At 39.2% G+C, this 14,544-nt stretch overlaps 1 protein-coding gene across 5 annotated transcripts in view; it reads left to right on the top strand.

Annotated features, from left to right (window-relative positions):
• CHD2 (chromodomain helicase DNA binding protein 2) overlaps positions 1 to 14,544 on the top strand; it is a 94,514-nt gene that overhangs the window by 45,378 nt on the left and 34,592 nt on the right. For all 5 annotated transcript variants that reach the window (XM_064480547.1, XM_064480548.1, XM_010975715.3 and 2 more), the window contains 8 exons: positions 5,064 to 5,252; positions 5,944 to 6,106; positions 6,443 to 6,595; positions 8,704 to 8,775; positions 11,806 to 11,955; positions 12,568 to 12,716; positions 13,736 to 13,832; positions 14,266 to 14,358. In XM_064480547.1, the coding sequence (XP_064336617.1) occupies positions 5,064 to 5,252; positions 5,944 to 6,106; positions 6,443 to 6,595; positions 8,704 to 8,775; positions 11,806 to 11,955; positions 12,568 to 12,716; positions 13,736 to 13,832; positions 14,266 to 14,358 (1,066 nt within the window). The remainder of the gene's footprint in view (positions 1 to 5,063; positions 5,253 to 5,943; positions 6,107 to 6,442; positions 6,596 to 8,703; positions 8,776 to 11,805; positions 11,956 to 12,567; positions 12,717 to 13,735; positions 13,833 to 14,265; positions 14,359 to 14,544) is intronic.

Genomic DNA, 14,544 nt, shown 5'->3' with positions numbered 1-14,544 from the left:
CTGAAATGCCAATGCTTCTGAACTTTTTTTTAGTAGACCTTAGGGAAAACAGATGGCATGGTTTGGGGAAAGCAAAGTATTGAACTGAGGCAGCAACGAAAGTAGTAAAATGTTTCATAGTAAATGATAGAAAGCTCAGAAACCAGACATAAGTAAAGGAGGAAAGCATACTGTCTACCAAATATTTGGATCATTTAATGCTTTGGGGGAAATAGCTGGTAAATAGGAAGCATCAGACCTCAGTGTTGTTATAAGGTAATCAGTATAATTGAAATGAAGTATACAAGGTACACAATCTGACAAGTGTTAAAGAATATCTTGAATTTAAACTGTTGATAACGAAAGCATGTCTTTACATGGAATGTCTTTATTGAAAATATTTTTGTGGGAGAAATGGTATATGGACCTTTCATAAAACTTATCCAGTGGTGTTCAGTGATACTTGAAATCTAAATTTGTTACCCTAATTAGGAATGCCCTCCTTACTCTGACTCATCTCTCACCGCTTTCTCCATCACTCGTTGTGGCCATTCTAGCCGTCTTTCTGTTCCTATAACATGTCAAGCCATTTTTATTCTTTTTGCCTGGGAAGTTTTTCCTCCCCCTTACCTTCATATGGCCACTTCTTAAATATTTTTGCCTCAGCTTATATTCCCACCACTTTTTAAGAGGTCTTCTCAGACTATTAAACCAAAAGTTGCCTATTAGACATGCTTATTATCCATACCCCATTTTATTTTCTGTACTGCACCTCTGTTTTCCATTTATTTCCTTGTTCATCCCATGTCATTAAATTATGCCAAAAGTAGCAGGGATCTTGTTTACTTTATTCATCGGCGGTCCACATTGCCTAGAATAGTACCTGGCACGCTGTGAACAGTTCAATTAAGAGTTGTCAAATTGACAGGTAAATGCTCCACAATGTTTTCTTTTTAATTTAGAAAAGACTTGAGTGCCTACTGTGTGCCATAAACTGAGCAAGGCATTTTGGATGGCTTAAGGAACAACTTATAAATGGTCCCTTTCCCCATGTGTTGTTTATTTATTTTTTTAAACAGCCTTTTGGGATGTAATTTACATACCATAAAATGCACATTTGTAAGTATACAAATCAACTTTTTTTTTAAACAAATTTATACAGTTGGGCAACCATCACCATAACCTACTTTTAGAGTATTTTCCTCACTGAAAAAGTTCCCTCTTGCCTGTTTGTAGTTAATCTCTGTTTCAACTTAGAGCCTTAGGCAATCGCCAGTCAGCTTTCATCTCCTGAGATTTATCTTTCTGGAAGTTTTATCTAAATGGAATTCTAGTTGAGCAGTCTTTTGTTTTTGGCTTCTTTTACTTAACATAATAATTTTGAGATTCACCCATGTTACAGAGTTTATCAGGAGTTATTCCTTATTATGCAGTGATGTTCCATTGTATGTGTGTCCAGTCACCAGTTGATAGAGTCTGAATTGCTTCGGTTTGGGGCTGTTGCGTCTTTGTGTGGACATATGAATAGATATTTAGGAGTAGAATTGCCTGGTTGTTTGGAAAGTATTTAAGCTCTTAAGAAACTACTGGCTGTTTTCCAAAGAGACCGTACCATTTGGCATTACACTTAGAAACAGAAATGTTTGCATTTTCTAGTTTCTGTGTATCATCACCAGCACTTGGTATGTTGTCAGTCTTTCGGGGTCTAGCTGTTCTGGTGGGTGTGTAGTGGTATCTCATTATGGTTTTGACTTGCATATCTTTAATGACTAGTTACGTTGAACATCTTTTCATGTGTTCATTAGCCTTTTCTATATCTTTGCTGGAATGTGTGTTATTTCTTTTTAAAATATTTGTAGGATTCACCAGTGTTTCCCTATGAGTCTTAGCTTCTCTTTGTGAGAAAATTTTTAATGACTAATTCATTTTCTAGTTATAGGTCTATTCAGGTTTTCTATTTCATCTTGACTTAATTTTGTTAACTTGTGTCTTTTTAAGAATTTGTGTATTTCATCTAAGTTGCCTTATTTGTTGGCATACAGCTGTAGTGTTTCCTTATAATCTTTTTAACTTTTGAAGGATCAATAGTGACTACATTTTTTGATTATGGTAATTTATGTCTTGTCTCTTTGTCATTTTAGATAAAGGTTTAACAATTTTGAGGATGTTTTCAAAGAAACCAACTTCTGATGTTACCGGTTTTTTCCTGTTTTTAAATTTTATTTATTTCTACTGTCATTTTTTTTATTACTCCCTTCCTTTGCTTTTCATTTATTTTTCTTGTTTTCTGTTTTCTTAAGATGGAGGCTTGAGATTATTGATTTAAGTCTTTTTCTTCCTTTTCCCACTATGGGTATTTAAAGGCATAGGTTCCCCCTCTGCACTGCTTTAGCTGCATCCCATAAATGTTGATCTCTTACGTTTTTATTTTCATTCAGTTTCACCTATTTTCCAATTTATCTTGTGATTTCTTCTTTCATGCAGTTTTTTTTCCCCCAGAAGCTTGTTTCATTTCCAGATATTTAGATATTTTCCAAATGATTTGTGATTAACTTTGTCTTAGAGAATATGCTTTAAATAAATTGTTACTTGTTATATGGTCTAGTATATTTTCTGTCTTGGAGAATTTTCCATGTGTACTTGAAAAGAATAATGTTTATTCTGCTTTTGTTAGGTAGAGTTCTGTAAGTGTCCATTAAGTTAACTTGGTTGATAGTCTTGTTCCAGCCTTCTGTATCTTTGCTGACTTCGTGTCCAGTTGTTCTATCAGTAACTGAGGGTGAAGGACTTCAGTGTTTAACTCTACTTGTTGAATGATCTGCTTCTTTCACTTCTGTCAGTTTTGAGGCTCTATTGTTAGGTGCATGCACACATGACCTTGTTATCATATGCAGTGTCCCTCTTTAGTTCTGTTTCTTGTTCCTTAGGTCTGTTGAGCTCCGCATCTCTCTTCTGGTGATTGTTCACATGGTATACTGCTTTCCCATATCTGAGCTTTTTGATGCACTTGTATGTTTAGCCTCAGATTGTGGTAAGAATATGCTGTCTTAGAGAGATCATGAAACCCCATGTCACACAGTCAATAAGTGGTTGGGCTGAGATCAGTTTCTGGTCTTCTGTGACCAAGGTCAGTGTCTTTTGAACTTCTCCTCTTGGAGAGACATGTTAAGGTCAGAAGTTGGTTAAACAGGGAGATATGTAAAGTAACGACGTTCTAGGCTGTGATGTGGTATCATTTTAAGCTCACCACTCCGACCATATTTTTTTTTCAATATATGGTGTTGTGAATTGACAGTTATCTGCTGTGGGAAATAGCAAACTTTTTCTTAAAGGACCTGGTGGTAAACATTTTCATCTTGTAGGCATTATGGTTTCTGTCACAGCTGCTCACCTGCTGTGCAGATAGAAGGCAGCCGTAGGCAGTTTAGAAACAATTGAGTGTGTATATAAAGAAACCATGCTCTCACAGTAACTCCTTTAATATGTAAGAGTACATATTAAATTACATATTAAATGTAAGAGTACACTAGGTGGGTGAAAATATTTGTTGCCTAAAATGGTAAGGGAAGTAAATCTTGTAAATAAAATATTAGTTTTTAGACTAGTATAATTTTAATTAATTACAGTGTGTTAAGTAAATGAAAACATTCTCTTGAAATTATCTCCCCGCTTTACAGAAAATGGCCTGACAGGTCGTGATCGTCCCTCACTTGCATTTGCTTCATACATTTAGTGTGAGGAGCCACTGAGATGGCTCACTTCACACTGTTCCTTTTAGTCCTGTTACCAGTGTTAATTCCTCATTTTATGTTATGTCCTTAGAGTATTTTCATAGCAGTGTGGCAAAATACTCTTTACCTTAGATTTTTCAAGCTGTAAGATTCGATGATGTTTTTCGATCTTCACCCCAAAAGATCATTTTGTCCACTTCTCTGATCATGGTTGTTTCAGGCATGACCAGGTGTCACGAAGGCGGATGCTGACCCACCTGGCAGTACCTAATGCAGCGCTTGGCCATCCATGAGTTCAGAAATGGCAGCAGACTCTTGACATCCTTGTACCCAGTAGCAGTGCTGGCATTTGCTGTCTTTGAATTTTCTGTCTTATCAGAGAGCACGTGCTTGAGTCTTAAATAGTTCTAGGTAATGCTGAGTCACTGAGTTGAGTGTTGTGAGACTTGACTCGCCCGCAGAGCAGGGCCACCTGATGTCAGAGAGCAGATCCTGCACACACAACTAAGCTAGTTCTTACAGGCACTTTGTTGGCTATTTGGTGGTGAGACACAAAGCATATTTTTCGAAGCTTCATGAAATAAATTTTTCTTTTTTTTTTTTTTTTTGGAAAGAAGTTGATCATAATGTCCCATTATGAATTTCTGCCATACAGCCTTTATTAAACTAAAGATGGTTGAATTAAGATTTAAACATGAGAAACTTTTATCTGTAGAGTTCAGGTAGAATTATTACGGGTGATACGTTTTTAAATTCATTAATAAATTTTGTGTCCCCAAGTTCTGTCAGTATTAAATTTTTATCGCACATTTTGTTCTTCTTGTCTGGGGGCTGTAGTCTTACCGTCATTGTAATCCATTAATTTTTTAATCTATGAGCAGTGAAGATGACTGGTGGGAATCATATAACTAACTTTCACCTTTGAGAGCAGTGACAGCTCTAATATCGCCACTAATTATTCTTTTCCCTCTGAATTTTATTTTCCCAATCAGTTGGTGCTTATTAAAAGATAGTTTATGATTTAATTTTTTTGCATAACACGTTATCACAATAACTCACATTTTCTTACGTACTAATTGTATGATACACGGAAATATTTTGTGAACTGTGGATCCAGTCTCAGAATTGGAAACCTGCCATTATCCATTGTGTTTCCCCTTAGCTTTTTGTTTTCCCTTCTCTTGTGTTCAAGAGCTAGTGACTGATAATTTATTTTTCCTTATAGAGAAGATTCATTTTTTTTTAACAGATTTTTTTTTCTACTTAGTTCCTTTTAAAAGAAATTTTAATTGGAAAAATGCTTCTTTTTTTCTGTGTAGTTAAGTAATGCTACATGTACTATTTCATCTCTAGGTTTGAGTTCTGGGAAGACTTTGAGGAAGACCATGGGAAAGGAAGAGAGAATGGCTATCAGAGTCTTCATAAGGTGCTAGAGCCTTTCCTTCTCCGGAGAGTCAAAAAAGACGTGGAGAAATCCCTTCCTGCCAAAGTGGAACAGATTCTCAGGGTGGAGATGTCGGCCCTTCAGAAACAGTATTACAAGTAAGTTGTTGGCTGGGTTAGGCCTGCATGGAATTAAGATCTGTACCTGTGAAAATCCTGGAGCATTCTTCCTCTTTGAGATAGATTCCTAAAGTATGATTGCTAAAAGCGTAAAGAAATTTCACTACTTAGAAAAAAAGTACTTCTATTATTTTGAGGTTTGTGGTTAAAAGCATATATATTGATATGCATGAATATTTATGCATTTCACCTCCCTTTTCAAATTGGGATACAAAACATACTTACCATGAATATCATGTAAAGTACCCTTTTTTAAAACAGTTTAAATGGGTATATAGCTTCTGTCTTACGGTATGTCTAATTTATTTAACTGCTTTCTGTAGTTGTAGACAGCTTAATTTCCACTTTTATCCTACAATAAAGACTGCTTCAGTGACAGTCATTGTTTTACATTTATGAGCTATATATAAATTTTTTTCTGTTATTGTTATTTATTATTAATGTTTCTGTGTTCAGCCAGGTTCAAATACCCAGCAGAGTAATTAATAGTCTGAAACAGTCTGGAGATGTGTGAGGGGTCCTGGTTAGGTGGCAGGAGATACAAACTAAAGCCTTCCTCCCTGTCTTTTTATCCCCCCTCCTCCACCGAACACTACTTTTCTTTTATAAATTTCTGGTACCTCCAACTCTTTCCTTAAATCTAATAATATTTTCTTATCTTAATTTGCAGATGGATTCTGACCAGGAATTACAAGGCTCTTGCCAAAGGAACGAGAGGCAGCACTTCTGGTTTCCTTAACATTGTGATGGAACTGAAAAAATGCTGCAACCACTGTTACCTGATTAAACCCCCTGAAGAAAATGAAAGGGAATATGGACAGGAGATTCTTTTGGTGTGTGGTTACCTTGTTTGTAATTTTTTTCTTAAAGACAACTTAGTTTCTGTAGCATTTATCAAAATGCTCTTTTTCCTCCTTGATGACTCTTCAGGGAGCATCAAGAGAACCTTTAAAAACAGGTGAGAAACGTCAAGTAGCTAGGAAAAAATCTGGAAAGTGTATTGTCACAGATACCAAGTAAAGAACATTTCCGGAATTGCTTGTCAGCCGGGTTGCAGAGGACTTCAAAAAGCTTAAGGATGATTTTTAAAAACAGTAACTTTTAGAGATTACGGGCAGATTAAAGGATGGTTTTGAACATGACGATTGGAATGTCTTTTCAATCTTCAGTCCCTGATCAGGAGCAGTGGGAAGCTGATTCTGTTGGATAAACTGTTGACAAGACTTCGAGAAAGGGGCAACAGAGTCCTTATCTTCTCTCAGATGGTGAGAATGTTGGATATCCTGGCCGAGTACCTGACTATAAAGCACTATCCCTTCCAGGTGAGGACGCTGGGTGATCGGGGTCTCTCCCTTCCTCTTCTCCCTCCCTGTGGATTGGGATGTACACTTCACTTGCTAAATTACCCTCAAGTAGAAAAGATGAGTTTTCTTGCTTGAAACAAATTGAGATTAAGATTCCAGGAGGGTCTTAATGTTTCTTCCATGCCTTTAGGTTACCCTGTAATGAAGAAAGGTCATGGGAAGGTCATTCTTTTTTTGGTGGGGGAGGGATGGGGATTAGAGGAAGGAAAACTGGGCAAGAGAAAAGTGTGTTAGGTGGTATCTTACGTCTCCAAGCCTGTGGCAAACAGAGGGGGGCGTGTGAGCCTGATGACAGAAGCCCGCATCCTGGGAAGAGAGAAAAAGGGAGGTGGCGGAGTGGTGCCTTTCACCCCAGAGGGCGCGGGCCCTGGCTGTGAGGCTGGGAGCTCAGGAGGACAGTGCACTTGAAACCTCGCTCGTCCCTGAGTATGCTCTGCACAATTGTGATTTCGGGTTTTTGTCTTCATTCATTAATTTCCTGTAAGATAAAGACAAAAATAAGATGAGGGGAAAGAGTTTAAATAGCATAATATTTTTCTACGTGTTACGACTATGGGAAACTTATCTGTGATCTGTTTACAGACATGAATGCAATTTACCTTGACTTCTGGCCTAATATTTTTATGGGGCTTGAGTTTTAAGGTGTATTAGAGAAATTTTTTTCTTTACTTTTGATGGACTGTTCTACCAACTCATGTAATTATGCTGTTACTGAAGAATCTTGGATTCTCTCCCACAAAGGCCAAGCTTTAAAACTCAGTAAGAGGTTGTCTTTTAACATACCCTGAAAGTATTTATATCCATAGTACCTTGTGTGGCCTTTTGGTAGCTGTCTTAGAATATGGTCAGATCAGAAATGGCACACTACAGAAAGTCGGTTATCTCTCAGTGCATCTGATCCCTGTGAGCTTTCAGGTCTAGCTAATCACTTGATGCCAAGTAAAATAAGAATGCATTAGTTTTCTCTCTAGGGAGTAGCCTGGAGTCCACTCAGGTTTATCATGTCTTCCAGTGAGGATAAAAAAAGGGTCATTGGGGTTTTCTGATTTCAAACATAGGCTGTGAACCTGGCATTTGAACTTAGCTTTGGGTTAAGCCTCTGAGTAGAGTCTGTCATCAGAAAGGAGAGAAGGGATTCCCACATGCGGTTCTACTTGTGTTCAGGTGGCTCTGGGTTTGGTGGGCATGGACTCGGCCCTACGCCATCACTGATCATGACCACTGATGACAGCTGTCGGGTCAGTTTTGCCTTCTGTAAAATGAGGTATTTTGCTTATCTCAAGTGTGAATTAAGGGGAAGAAATGTGAAAATGATTTTAAGGAGTGATAAATGCTTTATAGGTATAGCATACAGGTAATCAATCATTCTTTAGTATTTATTTTACACATTATATAGTTTCTCTGTGGTGACCCTGTTTTGGACCTAGAGTTGACATGTACTCTAGAATAAGAATTGTACGTGCTAGTAAATGCCAGAGGCTCTTTTGAAGATGCATCGTGCCTGCTTGGACACTTTGCTCTGATTTTAGAGTGTAGTTTTTGGAAAAGCTGTGATATATGACCCACTAAATTTTAGTACTTTTCAATATTATGGAAAAGTGTTCTCCAAACAAAATTATGTAAATAATTTTGGCTTCTGTAGCACTTAATAACAGGGCAACGTTCAGCCACGTTAGCTAAGAGAGTCATCTTTCTGCAGGAGCTAGTTACTAGGTGACCGGTGGTGGTATTTCCTAATCTCTTCAGTACCCACAGCTGTAGGGCAAACAAGGCCTGTCAGCCTGGCTTGGGTTGCCATCTTTCTCCTTACGGGTCCTGGCAGCCATTCTGATCCTGGGATAGGCCTAGGTAGCCCTTTGCACCAGAACCTCGAGTTTGTAACCAGAGAGCTTGGGGCAAGTAAGGGTGTGCTGCTTAAAGCACAGCCCCTTGACAGCACTCTGCCAGTGTGTTCTGGTTATTTTTACTCAGTAGGTATTGGAGTGATGAAGGTTACAAGTCTGGTGTCTATTTTGAGTGTCGCTGACCTTCCTACCTTATGATTTTCTTGTGGTTTATTTTTACAGCGTCTGGATGGTTCCATCAAAGGAGAAATCCGAAAACAGGCACTGGACCACTTCAATGCGGATGGGTCTGAGGTACACCGTGCATGGCTTTGTTGTTTGGGCAGCTTGGGCTCCGTATCAAGGGGAAAGCCTTTCTGGCTTCACGTATTCCGTTTCAGAAACAAATTCACAGTGCAGCTCTCCTACCTGACAAGGGAATGAGAAGTCACTAATATGAAAGTTGCCTCTTGATTTTGTTGTTTGCCACTCCAGAAAAAGCATATGCATGCTTGTTTATCTCCCCTGGTCCGGATTAATGACAGAATAGTCCTGATAGCAACTGTGTTCTCTGGTGGCTTCCAGATACCAAATTTCTGGGTCTAGAACAACAGCAAGGCAAAAGTTGGGGAGGGCTGGCCAGCAGGATTGATTCTGACATGTATCTGTATTGACAGCACAAGGTTCTGATCTGATGACTTGTGTCTTGAAAAGTTTGTTTGCCGTGTCTCAGATTTGTTGGACCCTGGTAGAATGTGGCTTAGTTTCCTTGCTTTGGCAGATAGCAACATTTGTTCATCAGTTAAGTCTCCAGCTTGAATTTGACATTGTAAAGTAATTTTGTTTTTAAGGCATATATGGAAGAGCTAGTTAGGACACATTGGAAACCATGGTAACATTGTAATTTGTGCACATCAAACTGTTAAATGCCGTGTGAACGAGAGAAGTGGGGAGAAGAGGTTTGGTGCAGGTGAGGCTGTAGCAGTGTGTGGAGGTAAGGAGGCAGCGGAGAGAGCTGGAGGTAGGATTAGAACTGCTCTGGAGAGAGCGTTAGAACCGCCCAAGTCTGGGCCACTGTTCTGTGTAGACAGACCAGGCTTAACTTTTCTGCTTTCTGAAGAGTTTTACACACTCCTCATGTCTGTCTGTGGCTGCAGAATCGCATGCCTCCTGCCTCTCCAGGTGCATGTAGGCCTAGTTAGACTACAGTATGCTGGCCGCTTCTCCAGCCTGAAAGTTTACTTCTCCTTGAGGAGTTTTGGGTACTAATCTCTTCAGAACCAAGGCTCTGAATAGTTAAAGAAAAGAGGAATTACTAAAAATACCGATAACTATCTAATTCCCATTCCTCCTTTCTCTCCTCCCTGTTTCTCAACTGTGAAATCCCGATCGCCCCAAACCCTACTCGCTAGCCCTGCTGTGAGGGTTAAGTGCAGAAGTCAGCACGCAGCGCTGAGCACTTGCCTGGCACCCAGACAGCACCCGTCAGCGATAGCCAGTGTCATTACTCACTATTTGTGGAGATTGCTTCTGTGTTCCTTACGCTTGGTTCAAAACAGTATGAGTTGAATAAAAAAAGGCTAAAATTGCTTTCTTTGTAATTCTGATTGATCCCCCTGGCCCATGGCTGTATGTAGAATATAGATTCTCCACCGTTTTCTGCCATTTTGAGCCTTTTTAAATTAATTAAAGAAGTTTAAACGCTTTCTCACTGAGGGAAACTATTATATGCACATTTAGAAATTTTGGAAGATGGTGACGAGTACAAAGAAGAAAAATTGTACCAAACTCCCATCCCAGAGACAGCTTGCTGTGCACCTCAGTTGTGTGTGTTTCCATTTATACTGGAGGAAAACATTTATTTCTGTATATGTTGGCCCAGCTGGGATCAAACTGCACAGAGTTTTGTTGTCACCTCCCACTCAGAATTCTACTCTGAGCATTTTCCCATGTAATAAAAGATTTAAAAAAATTGTGATTTCTAATATTTTCTCATGCCTGTACCATTATTTATTACTTTATTGTGTGCTTACTTAAGCATATATGAGCATGTAGACAAAATTTTTGACACATTTTGCTGAATTTTTCCAATTTATGGTCATACTGTTTATGTGTGAATATTTCCATTTTACCTCACCCTTAGCTTCATAGTTTCTAACCTTTGTCAGTTTGATGATAGACACACATAATACCTTAATTCACGTTATCTTTGATGAAAAGTGCCATGGAAAATATTTTGTATGATCATTCAGACCCCAGATTTTATTTAAGTTTTAGGTATCTCATTCTCAAGTGCTTACCTGAAGGCTTCTCTTTAGAGTGAGTGTGGTGATGCTCAGTGTCTCTGCCGAGGATCACAAAGGATGTGCTTCCACACACCTGCTGATCAGTTTTTTATTGAACCTGTTTAAAATCCTTGTGAGACAGCTGCTCCATTTTTATTTCTATGGTGTAGTGTTGCCGAATGTGACCGTTATGTAGAACATGGAGACTTTTTCATTGCGTCTATGTATATATATTAAATATACCCATTTATCAAAATGTAACTCAGAGCTACCAGCTTTTGAGTGCCACTTCCATGCCAGAAAGGTGTCGGCCTTTGATATACATAATGGAATTCCCTGAAAACAAATATTTGGCTTTCTTTTTCGCTGGCTCAGAGTTTATTCTCTGCCTCCTGCCGTCTTTCTCTGAGCATGCAGATGCGGGCAGGTGTGCTGTGCCAGCCTGATCCCTGTCATCATTGCTGTGGCAGCTGGAATATGTCAGTGCCTGGGGCTCTCCCACACATGCCTCTGCAGCCACAGCTGCTCTGGTTTCCTCGGCGCACGTTCTGTGGTGACTGAGGATCCTGTGCTTCCCTCATGTGATCTGTTAGTCCAGCGTGTCTGTGTTCCTCACCAGCCTAACAGATGAATGCACGTTCACACAGTGAAGTTTCCTAGCTTGTACTGACTGCCTCACGTGGCATACTCCACCTTTACCCAGAAAATCAGTATCTTGGCAACTTGCTGAAATGATCCCCTTGATAACTGAGTTTGTCTGGTTTCTGTTAACTGCTTGTGTACTAGTTTTAGCCAGGAGAGAACACTAATTCTTTTGTTCCTGTTGCCTTATCAGATTCTACATTACTCCCTAGTTCATTGCACTGACACTTACCTCTTAATCAAATGAAAATTCACTCTGCCATCCAGTCCCTACATTCTTGTAGCCTCCATAAAGTTTGTCCATCATATCTCACTTTTCTTCACACCTGCAGGGGTTTCCAGGTATAAGGGCTTATTGGACTGTGAAACTGTTTCTGAGAAGGCCACTGCATAAAGTAGTATATTGCATTGTGTACAGGACTTCTGTTTCCTGCTCTCGACAAGGGCTGGTGGCCTGGGAATCAATTTGGCTTCCGCGGACACAGTCGTCATCTTTGACTCTGACTGGAACCCCCAGAACGACTTGCAGGCACAAGCCCGAGCCCACAGAATTGGTCAGAAGAAGCAGGTCAGTGGGGAGAGGCTTCTGGATATGGCTGTAAGATTAGTCTATTACGGAACCATTTCACTGTTTGAAAAGTACATCACCAGTAACTTTCTGGTTTATCTGAAGAAAGATACATGATGCATAGACTTAGAACTGAAATTTTCCCTCTATTTTAATATGGAAAAGTTGTTAAATATTCTAGTATTGTTGAAGGTGGTTTATTTTTATTATGCACGACCAGTGTTTTCTCTGAAGTATGTTGGAAAAGTACACACACACCTTTTTCATTTGTAGATGAATTTCAAAGTCTGCTCTAATACTGGGTAACTCATAAGTTTCGTATTTGGCCAACGATTTGGCTTTGGTGAAATGGAATATTCTTTAGCAACATTTTTACCATTAGAACAAGGCTATAGTAACAGTCCCTTAGGGGCAGTTTTATTTAAGAATGTAATGTGCTGTAGATGATAAAAATATTGCATGAACTTAAGTTGTCTGCTTGGGTGGATGGCTTACCAGGGGTATATCATAGCATAGAACAAATCAATTTTTATTTCCGCTCTTGGTTTTAGACAGAGGTGACTTTTTTGTGTGTGTGATCAGGTGTAAGCGTAACATTACCTTTTCCTATAGGTAAATATTTACCGCTTGGTTACAAAGGGGACAGTGGAGGAAGAGATCATAGAACGAGCCAAAAAGAAGATGGTATTGGACCATCTGGTGATTCAGCGCATGGATACCACTGGCCGGACGGTTCTGGAAAACAACTCGGGAAGGTCCAAGTAAGTGCCAGAAAGATGGGGGAGGTAGCAGAGTCAATTTTACATCAACATTTGGTATAATTAGTTCTTCAAATAGGATGCTCTACAACAGACAATAGTCCATTAATTACCTGGAAAAGGCCAAGCCGAAACTGCAAGATGGCATTTTCTTTTTCTTTCTTTTTTCCCCCTGTTTCTTCCTCTTTCTGACATGTCAGCCTTTTTCTCAGGTGCCCTCTCTGTCTTTCTCTCCTGCCCTTCTCTCTTGCCTTCTGCTTTTGGCTCTGCCTGTGGCAGATGACGCAGAGCAGCAGTGGCAGCTCTGGGCTCCCCCTTTCATCCTGGCACAGCGTTGCCTTGGCCTTCTCAGCAGTAAGAATGCACCAGGTTGAACTGGCAGCTGTTTTCTTACTATTGGTAAAAATGTTTGTGTGCAGATTGATTATTTGTCCTATTGAAAACAGAAAGGTATAAAAGGAAAGGAGTTAAGTCTCAACTGGCTTTATTTGGAAGCACAACTGTTCCTCTTAGAGAGTTGATATTTCGATCGGATTATCGAGTATCTTCTGTGGCAGTGTTACAGCTTGTGTTACATGTGAAATCCAGTGAGCCCTTCCTAAGTAGAGTATTTTCAGGTGACAATTTTCCATTAAAGAGGAACCTAGTTCTTTCATTTTGGACCAGAGATGAGAAGTTTGAAAATTCTAGTTGAATGGTAACTTTCTGAGTCAAAGGACAAAGGGAGAGCTCCCTTCTCTCACGTTGCTAATTATCTTTCTTGCTTAACCATGTTGTAATAGATGAGCCAACAGGAAGATAATTGGTTTCCTGGTCTTCTGTCAGGTTAGGTTTACCAGCACAGACTTATCCTCTGGATTAAAAAAAAAGAAAGAAATGAAATATTTGTGAGATCATTTTTCTTGTGGCAGAATTTATATTTTCACCAGTAATTTGACCTCTTTATGAAGAATAGGTGTTTAGAACCCCGCAGAGGTTATTTGACATTCCTGAGGGCTTACAGCTACATTTTACTTCTACAGTTCAAATCCTTTTAATAAAGAAGAGCTGACAGCTATTTTGAAATTTGGAGCAGAGGATCTCTTCAAAGAACTTGAAGGGGAAGAATCAGAGCCTCAGGTAATTAATAGTGAGGGAAGATTTTTTTCTTGATAAGTATCATCCGTGAGAGTCTGAATTTTTCTGGAAGCAGATTCTAAGTCTGAGGCTTTTATAGAGAAACCGTAATTACTTGAAGGGCATAGTTTCTGTTTTCTTCTTGCAGAACTCAAAGCTCTTCCTAAATTGAATGGGAAGGAATGAGAAAAACATTTGAGGATTTTATCTTTGGTCTTTTTAATTCCAATTTTATTTGTTATAATTTCTGAAGTTTCAACATATCATTTGTATGAATAGAAGTTTGGAACATTAGATGTAAAGGGTGTAAAACAGAGTGTAAGAGACAGTGGAGTATTGGAGAAGAGAGTCGGTTTGTTTGCACCAGTCATTTTCAGGAAATGCTAATAACCACTGTTGCCTTTTTACCATGTTTGTGTTGGTCTTGTTTTTTTAGGAGATGGATATTGATGAAATTTTGCGCTTGGCTGAAACCAGAGAGAATGAAGTCTCAACAAGTGCAACAGATGAGCTTCTGTCACAGTTTAAGGTATGAAAACCATTGTCTGACGAAGTCCTTAGCGTTGATCTATTAACCGGTAGTAACTAATGCCTGTGAGTACTTTCTGGGTGCAGGACACTCTACTTTTCCCTTACCCTTGACTCAGATTCCCATATCGTTCTCTAGAGTTGCAAGTATGTTGTGAGCACAGATTCTGCAGTCCTCCCCGTGAGG

This window comes from Camelus dromedarius, chromosome 29 (genome assembly GCF_036321535.1).
Source record: "Camelus dromedarius isolate mCamDro1 chromosome 29, mCamDro1.pat, whole genome shotgun sequence".
Taxonomy (NCBI): Eukaryota; Metazoa; Chordata; class Mammalia; order Artiodactyla; family Camelidae; genus Camelus; species Camelus dromedarius.
This window is presented reverse-complemented; position numbering and strand designations above follow the sequence as displayed.